The 10000-nt window shown below is 37.3% G+C and overlaps 1 protein-coding gene across 50 annotated transcripts in view; it reads left to right on the top strand.

Moving 5' to 3' along the window:
• Positions 1-5638: 5638 nt before the first annotated feature.
• Positions 5639-10000, top strand: part of LOC144979673 (uncharacterized) — a 19041-nt gene continuing 14679 nt past the window's right edge. For 26 of the 50 annotated variants that reach the window (XM_078926557.1, XM_078926538.1, XM_078926540.1 and 23 more), the window contains exon 1: positions 5639-6522. In XM_078926557.1, coding sequence (XP_078782683.1) covers positions 6021-6522 — 502 coding nt within the window. In that variant the 5' untranslated portion in view covers positions 5639-6020. The remainder of the gene's footprint in view (positions 6523-10000) is intronic. The other 24 variants (XM_078926546.1, XM_078926536.1, XM_078926565.1 and 21 more) reach the window with 16 other exon arrangements.

Genomic DNA, 10000 nt, shown 5'->3' with positions numbered 1-10000 from the left:
GCCTCTCATGCATTATTGTGTCCATAACAGCACCTTCCCGTGGTGTTCCCGTTTCTACTGAGATTGTTATGGGCGCGACCGAGTCCCCGGCGGTATAACCGGGCTAGGGAGTAGGTGGGACCCCTTCCTCTTAAGGTGCAGGAGACAGAACCCAACGATGAGTGGTACACGCTCTGCTCCTCACCCACCCACCTCACACTCATTCTGTAGTGTGGTGTCTTCTGTATGTCCTTACTTTTCTTAATCTACCCCTATAGCTCATACTTGTTTCCTAGTGCTGTAACTTTAACACTTCTATACTCCCTCTTTGGTCGGCCTGTGACCCATGTCTTCTGCATGACTATCTGTGATTGATTGTAATCATGTATCCTTCTTAAAAAATTGAGATTTTTAGGGAAAGGGCTGGTATCCCTTTGTTTAAGGCCCACAGAATCTTTCATCGACACAAATGACCCAGGACGTGACGATCCTCTGTTTATGAAATATGGCCCTTTAAGCAGAAAGAATAACTGAAATTGATAACTGCAAGCCAGGAAACAGTAGGTGGCGGGGAATGGGCGACCGTCAATCATGAAAGAGACTGTGGGAAAGACAAAATGAAGGCTACTTGACTAAACCCTAAAAAAAATTAATTATATGGGGAACATGCATCTGCAGCTCAACTCCTGATGTTATGCAGCTGACAAGGAATACAGGTTAGGGTGGGAAGACAGACCAGAGACTCCCCAGCATGCCATGACAAACAAAAGGAAAGCATACGAGCTCGGACGTCGCCTCGGAAAAGGTCCGCGCCAGACAGTGAGTACCCAGGCTGATCTGCGCGAAAAGTCAGCTACTGGGACAAATAAATTCCACAAACATTTGAATATTTTACAAATTAACATTTGTGGAATCAGGAATAAAAAGACAGAGCTAAAGAAATTATTAAATGAAAAGGAAGTTCACATTGCTTTACTTCAGGAAACCCTGTATAAAAATAGCGATCCATATATTGCTGGTTATACATACTATACCTGCAAATGTGACGACTGCCGTGGTGTTATTACTTATATAAGAAATGACATCACGGGAGATGTTACTTCTAAACCATCACAGAACTCAACCGATGTACAGAAAGTCACCTTATGGCACCTAAATAAGAAATTTACCATTTACAACATTTACAACCCTCCACGGTGTACTTTAAACCCAACAGATCTAAACAGTTCCCAATACAACAACACAATAATTGCTGGTGACTTCAATGGCCACTCTCCACTATGGGGATACAAAAATTTAAACAACACAGGAAAAGAACTAGAAAAGCTTTGCAATACAACCAACCTCACCATTTTACAAAATGCAGACTCAGTCCCCACCCTTCTTCACAGAGCTCATATGTCCCTGAGTCATCCCGATCTAACCATCATCTCCTCTGACCTTCTGAATTCTTGTCACATTAAAGTCCTGGATGAAATAGGCAGTGACCATAAACCAATTTTAACACAAATAACAGTTCAAACACAGCAGAAAACATTTGAGCAGAAATCCAAATGGAATTTCAAGAAAGCAAACTGGGATGTTTTCACAGAAACATTAGATGACCAGCTTCCAAAAATTACAGATACATCAAGTGTAGAACATTTAAACGGAGCCCTCACCAAAGCCATTCTTGCAGCTGCAAAAGCAGGAATTCCAAGAGGTAGTCGACAGAATTACAAACCCTTCTGGAGCAAAGAAATTGAAAAAGCAGTAAATGCAAGAAAGGAAACAAGGAAAAACTTAGAGGAAAACAAAACCATTAAAAACAAGATTGAGTACAATAAAGCATCGGCAATTGTCAAAAGAACTATTAACAACGCTAAAAGAAAGAAATGGGCAGACACATGCGCTAATATTGACCTCAATCAAAATGGGAAAAAAGCATGGGCCTTACTTAATAATCTTAACAATGAAACCCCGAAAACCAACCCAAAGCCCATGGAAACTACAGAAGGAACAATCGTAGATGACCAAAAAAAGCCATGATCTTCAACAAACATTTTGCTTCAGTAAACAAGGCATCAAAAAGAAGTGAAAAGGACAAAAAATTGATTAAAGACCTTAAACATCAAGAAAAGGCCCCAAAAGCTATCTCATACCTGTTCAAAGAGGGCTTTACCATGTCAGAACTTCACAGAGCTATGAAAAAACTCAAGTCAAGGAAATCCCCTGGACCAGATAAGATACACAATGAAATGCTCTTGCATCTTAGCGTGAGAGGTAAACAGATGCTTCTCAAACTTATAAATCTAACATGGGAGACAGGAATAGTACCAAGGGGATGGAAGAATGCTATTATAATTCCAATCTTAAAAAAAGATAAACCACCCGACGAAACGAAAAGTTACCGACCAATATCTCTCACCTCATGTGTTGGAAAGATCGCTGAGAGAATGGTAAATAACCGATTATACTGGTGGCTGGAGACATGTGGCCTACTAAATAAATATCAGGCAGGCTTTAGGATAGGGCAAAGAACAGAAGATCAATTGTTTAGATTAAGTCAAAAAATAATTGATGGCTTTCAAGATGGAAAACATACAGTCGCGGTTTTTGTTGATCTCCAACAAGCCTATGACAAAGTATGGAGGAAAGGGTTGTTATCAAAAATGATGGACTACGGAATTGATGGAAATCTCTACTTCTGGATTAAACAATTTCTCAGTAACAGAACAATCCAAACAAAAATTAATAACGGACTGTCAAACAGAGAAGTATTAGAGGAAGGTCTCCCACAAGGATCCTGCCTCAGCTGTACTCTCTTTCTTATTTTTATAAATGATCTAACAGAAGTATTACAGACAGAAAAGGCCCTATATGCTGACGATTTAGTTATGTGGTATACTACGAAGCACCTACCAATAGCCTCCAATAGAATAAATGAAGATTTAGAAAGCTTAAACACCTTCTGTGATAAATGGAAATTAAAAGTTAATTGCAATAAAACAGTCTACTCTATATTTACTAAGAGTCATCCTGTTTCCAAGAAAGAAATAACACTCTCCATCCAAGGCCATCGACTCGCGAAAGAAAAAAACCCCACATATTTGGGCATACAGTTAGACAGACAACTATCTCTGAACAAACGCACTCAGAATGTAAAAATCAAAGCCACAAAGAGACTCCAGTTACTAAAACGACTAGCCAGTACTAATTGGGGAGCAGACAAAAACTCGCTTCGACAACTCTATTTAGGCTATGTGCGTTCCGTCATGGACTACAATTTAGCCCTCCAAAATGTAGGTAGTAAAAACACACACAAAACCTTGGACAGAGTACAAAACCAAACCCTTCGCTTCATCTCCGGTGCCCTGAGATCGACACCCACAGCAGCATGTGAAATACATACTAATGTGGAACCACTTGGACTTCGCAGAGAATCAGCAGTGCTTGAAATGGTTGAAAGATACAAACGAGGAAAACCATCCAAACAGAATTCTGGCAGAGAAATGGAAACCAAGAACAAGATTAAAACAAAAATCCCTGCTACACATTGCTAACAACTTGAATGAAAGACACAGACTCCCAGAAAACAGAGAAAAATCTATTTTAATCAGTCAAAAACCTCCATACGCCGAACGAAAACTTCCAAAAATAAAGACTAACCTCATAGAAGAAACAACATGAAATAAAAACAAATCAGATATACAAACATTAGCAATGAAGACAATACAAGAATACCCAGACAACTGGATACATGTTTACACAGATGGATCTGCCCACAAAGGAACAAAAAATGCTGGGTATGGGTTTGTAGTAGAATACCCAGATAAAACCTGTGATAAAATCCACAATTCTTGCGGAAGCTCCTGCTCAAACTACGAGGCAGAGGCAGTTGCCATAGAAGCCTCACTGCGACACCTCTCTTCTGTTTTCCAGCTAAACCCTTCAAAACTTCAAAACACTGTCATCTTCACAGACTCCAAATCGGTTCTCCAAGCTCTCGATTTAGATAAACTGTCCTCAACGTTCAATAGTTTAAGATCTCAACTAGATGAATTCCTTACAACACACAGAGTAGACTTATCTCTCCAGTGGATACCGGGACATTCAAATATACCAGGAAATGACAATGCAGACAGACTAGCTAGACTCGGATCAACACTTTTACAACCATCAATTCCAGTATCCTTAGACACAGCGAAACAAATAATCAAAACAAATAAGAGAGAAAATGGATGAACAGTTGGGCAATGAGCACCACGGGTAGATGTATGTTTTCCCATATGACCACTCCTGTAAAGACTGATTGCCTAAATAAGCTCAGAAGACACCAGCAAAGCATCATCTTTCAACTAAGAACACAACACATACTGCTCAACAACCATTTAAGCAAAATTACAAAAGACACATCCCCTTCCTGCCCCTATGTCAACACCCCAATGAAACAGTAACACACCACTTGCTTGAATGTCAACCTCTTGAAGATCTGAGATGCACATTCCTCCCACCAAATCCAAGCATCAGTAACACACTTTATAGTCACCTGGAACAACTACAAAAGACATCTAACTTCTACGTCATGGCACAAGACCGAAGGGCTAGAGCTCAGGTGGTCGCTGGTTCGGATAAGTAAGTAAGTAAGTAAGTCGACATGCATAGTTGTCATTTCTCTACAGTAACCTCTTCTTCTAGAGGAGATAAAATTACGTGTTATATCAACATTCCAATTTACTTGATGTATTTTCTGTGTTTTAACATGGAATTGGTTTGTACAAAACATTTGTGTGATTGGATTTTTATCTTTTAATGATGTTGATTTTGATGATGTTGTTGGTGCTGTTGATTTTATGATGATGATTAATACAGTGCAACCCCTGGATAACGACACTGCCCGAGACCGGAAAATGATGTCGTTATCCAGGGGTGTCGTTATTCCGGGGTTTTCCAGATGGTGGGAAAAGGGGATGGGGTGAGACCCATGAATACCTAACAGTGAGATGCGAGGTCCAGTGCTTGAGAGAAGACACGTTCAAAAACGTTAGAATGAGTGAACGAGTATTTCTCCTGTTTACAAATAGTATGGATGCTATGTGCTTGGCTAGGAAACTCACAACATTGCCATCCTCAAAAATAATGGACTAACACACCTAACTATATGTACCTGAGTGATGTCAACTTCATTCCATCTATACCAGTTTCGATTTCACATTCAAATGTGTATTGTCTTTGTTTTGATCACAGTCAGTACTTGAACGCCATTTAACAAGACTTACTAAGAATAAAGCAAGAAAATAAATTTCCAATATGATAAATTCCCACGAGAACATAGATGCACACATCTAGTTTAGATTTGAATTAAAATGAAATCCATACGATACTGCTGATGATATTTGAATATCGAGATACTTTATAAGTCCACCAGAATTTACAAGCATTTAAAAATTAGTAGACCTAAATCTTGCGATAAAAAAAAACCCCAACAAAAACACACCCCCCCCCCTCCCAACAACAAACAAGCAAAAACTAGATATGAATCACAATGAGATCAAATGTGGACTGATGTTTAGCGTGACAACCGATGTTTCAAATGAAAATAATAAAGTGAAAGAGGCTGTTACTGCTTTCCCGGCTATTCCAATATATTACGTATAAGACCATAAATATCCTTCATTGCCCCTATTGGACACGGCAATGCCTGATATCAGCTAACCTCAACTGACCTCAGACAGGTAGCTATCATGGACGGTTAACGGACCCCCGAGAGTGCCATCCACTGATCAACTTCTTTGCTGTGAGCAAGTGCAGATTCCACACAGTGTAGTAAACATGTGTTCTGATTGGTCGGTAATAGATGATACTGGTCGGTAACAAAGCATCTCATTGGGAGGGGAAAAAGGCGTTTGAGATGACGATGTTTGGGTATTAAACATGGGCATCAACTGCCGATTGTTGTTATATCGATGTCGCTAAACAGGAGTTTTACTAAAATGTATGTCGTTATTTTGGGTCTTTTTATTACTAATAACATATAGCAAAAAAATCGGGACCAGAGGTCTATGTCGCTATCCAGAGGTTGTCGTTATCCAGATGTTGTCGTTATTCAGGGGTGTCGTTATTCAGTGGTGTCGTTATCCAGATGTTGTCGTTATTCAGGGGTGTCGTTATCCAGAGGTTGTCATTATTCAGGGGTGTCGTTATCCAGTTGTTGTCGTTATCCATATCCAGATGTTGTCGTTATCCAGAGGTTGTCGTTATCCAGATGTTGTCGTTATTCAGGGGTGTCGTTATTCAGTGGTGTCGTTATTCAGGGGTGTCGTTATCCAGAGGTTGTCGTTATTCAGGGGTGTCGTTATCCAGAGGTTGTCGTTATTCAGTGGTGTCGTTATCCAGAGGTTGTCGTTATTCAGGGGTGTCGTTATTCAGACGTTGTCGTTATTCAGGGGTGTCGTTATTCAGGGGTGTCGTTATCCAGAGGTTGTCGTTATCCAGATGTTGTCGTTATTCAGGGGTGTCGTTATCCAGTTGTTGTCGTTATCCAGATGTTGTCGTTATCCAGAGGTTGTCGTTATTCAGGGGTGTCGTTATCCAGAAGTTGTCGTTATCCAGAGGTTGTCGTTATTCAGGGGTGTCGTTATCCAGAAGTTGTCGTTATGTCGTTATTCAGGGGTGTCGTTATCCAGAGGTTGCACTGTATGTTGTCTTTTGATGATGGTATCACTATTTTGAAGGGTGTCATTGGTGAGTAGTGAAAGCATCGCACTGTTCCCCGGTTCAAGCTCCGCCTCACACACTTTCTTTTTCGTTTCCTTGGGAAAGATTATAAGCCCTGAGTTGAAGTGACGATGCTAAGCTCCTAGAAGCTGTGGACTGTAAAAAGTGATAAACAAAAATGAATAGAACACCTTCAAGAAATAACAAAATACCAAACACGGAACGTTTTGGGCTCAAAACCCTTCTTCTCTATAAAAATATTGGAATGGAAACAAAATGAAGCGAGTGCCAAATTGAGCGGAATAATAAATTACACTTAAAATTTGATGGATAAAAAAGAACATAAGTAGAATAGAAATATGTGTTACTGTTGGCTAAGGACCCTTTGTAAAGCGCTTTAAGCCCATTCAGTAGATATAACGTGATATAGATGTTTAAGATTTGTAGATGTGTAAATAGAATTCTATTTATATAACATGTTTGTAAAGCTGTGGTTGTGAGAATCGAAATGTCCTTGTATATAAAAGTTCCAGATGTAATCATTAAATATGCATGCAGAAATAGAAATAGAGTATTTAGAATGAATAAATTAAAAACTCTGGTTTGTTCAACTTATTATTGTTGTTGTTGTTATTATTATTATTATTATTATTATTATTATTATTATTATTATATTATTATTATTATTATTATATTATTATTATTATATTACTATTATTATTATTATTATTACTATTATTATTATTATTATTATTATTATTATTATTATTATTATTATTATTATTATTATTATTATTATTATTATTATTATTATTATTATTATTATTATTATTATTATTATCATCATATTGAAACTTTTGAGAGTTTAAATTTGACTACCCTACTACAGACGGCCTTCGGCGTCCATTAAAAAATGACTTCTACATCTTTCCACATTCTTGCTACAATTTCAACCCTCCTGCATCATCTGTTGTTGTTGTTGTTGTCGTTGCTGTTGTTGTTGTTGTTGTTGTTGTTGTTGTTGTTTTCTTGCGTCGTTTCAAGCATAGCTTAACTGTTAACTAAATTGTCCTTCAAAGACATTAGGCCCATGGAGCTGGTTGAATAATATGAAACGGCAATTGCATGAAACCCTTTGGTTAAGACGCTACCCTATCGAAAAGAGCTTCTCTAAAAGACCCAGATAAAACCACTGCTGGGTGGGGAGGGTTGGAAGGGGGGGGGGGGTAGGATCTCGACTTCACACGGAATCCATCTCAGTTCCTTTGAGTGTGAAATGAGTGCCCTACCAACTGAGCTATTGGATCACCCATCCCACGTATAACCTACAATCTAATGTCTTTCCTTCCATGACATGTGACTGGTTATCAAATGACCTTAAAGTGTCACTAGTGCTAAAACAAACATGGAATGACGTCTAGAAATTCAAAGGTCTTTTAGTTGAAGGTCATTAGATCAAATCACTGACGATATATCAGTATTATTTCACTCCAAGGGGACTAGATCTCGCCTCCAATGGCCAATGTACAAAATACACACATAGCACTGGACCACGGACCGAGCCTTGGGTGACACCGATAGTCAATGATAAATCAATCGATTGATTGCCGTCATGTAGAAATGACTTGAACCATTCAAGGACGATGTCACTGTATCAAAAATTCTACTAAAGACATAAACTGTGACAAAGAAGGCAAGTTTGATGTTGGTTTGAGACCGCTTGAAAATGCGTTTTGTGGATGATTAGTGGATATTGCGCTATATAAAATGACGAAAGAGAGAAATTATGCCGGTTGTGTCAAATGCGTCAAAACCACGATACTGCCATACTCTGGAAAAACACATATTTAAAAATTTGGACAGAAAACTCGTCCTTCAAATATCGATCGATTTAAATGAGTTTCATATTGGCAAACAATCTCAAACCTGGGACTTAAGAAAGACCTCACGAAGTCCCCAAGTTTTAGCGGACGCCCTTATGAACTATTTCTCCGACGAGCATAAAATTGTATCCAGAGGAGAAAAACACAAATCTGATCATGTTGTGACTTTTACAAATTCTGATCACATGACATATGAAAAAGTTCTAGCCAGCATGAAAAAATAAAAAGTATCGCTTTTCTATGTTTAGCACCAAGGTGCTGGTTGCTGGGCGGATGTGACATCAGTCTATTGAATCCTATTAAGAGAAAATGACACTGGATCTTTTTCTTTTTTTTTTTTTCTTTAAAAATCTATTTTATATTTTTGATTCTTTTCAAAACATATCAAATTACGTTTAATAATAATGATAATAATAATAATAATGATAATAATAATAATAATAATAATAATAATAATAACAATAATAATAATAAATAATAAAATAATAATAATAATAATAATAATAATAAAATAATAAATAATAATAATAATAATAATAATAATAATAATAATAATAATAATAATAATAATAATAATAATAATAATAATAATAATAATAATAATAATAATAATAATAATAATAATAATAATAATAATAATAATGATAATAAGCATATTTACATAACGCCTTTCGTCGAAACCTCAAAGCGCTTTTTAAAAAAAATCAACTAAGGTATCAAAACAATTAAGAGCAAAAAAGGGCATCAATACATCATCAATATAAATGTCACATACAATACATTTAAAATTCAATTAAGTAAATATTTCCTGAAAAGATGTGTTTTCAGGGCTTTTTTGAAAATGTATATTGAGCTCGAGAATCTCACAGATTGAGGGAGATCATTCCAAATCGTGGGTCCGAATTTCATAAGAGACCTATCACCAAAATACTTAAGTTTAGTTTTAGGAGATGATAGCAATTTTGAATCGTGGGATCTAAAATTTCTCAGAGGTACGTATGGTTGGAGTAAGTGTTGAATGTAAAGAGGGACAGAAGACTCAAATACACCAAAGCAGATAAGGGCTATTTTATATTCAATTCTAGCCCGGACTGGCAGCCAGTGGAGGATTCGAAGCATCAAAACATTGGCAATTAATGCGTGTTTTCAACATGAATATTTAATGAATTATGGTTAAGACCTCACACTAATATCTGCCCACGTATTGTAAGTCAAATTTGCAATAAAAGTTAAAATATTATATTTCTCTTTCTTGTGGAGGATAGCACAATAGTAATTTATAAACGAAGAATGCTTTTAACCCTAATCGTACGTCGTGTATTTCCCCTTAATCGTACGTCGTGTTTTTACCCTAAATCGTACGTCGTGTTTTTACCCCTTAATCGTACGTCGTGTTTTTACCCCTTAATCGTACGTCGTGTTTTTCCCCTTAATCGTACGTA

Source organism: Berghia stephanieae, chromosome 9 (genome assembly GCF_034508935.2).
Source record: "Berghia stephanieae isolate SIO BIC M18660-M18661 chromosome 9, UCSD_Bste_1.3, whole genome shotgun sequence".
Classification (NCBI taxonomy): Eukaryota; Metazoa; Mollusca; class Gastropoda; order Nudibranchia; family Aeolidiidae; genus Berghia; species Berghia stephanieae.
The sequence above is the reverse complement of the archived record's forward strand: the minus strand, read 5'-3'. Positions and strand labels throughout refer to the sequence as shown.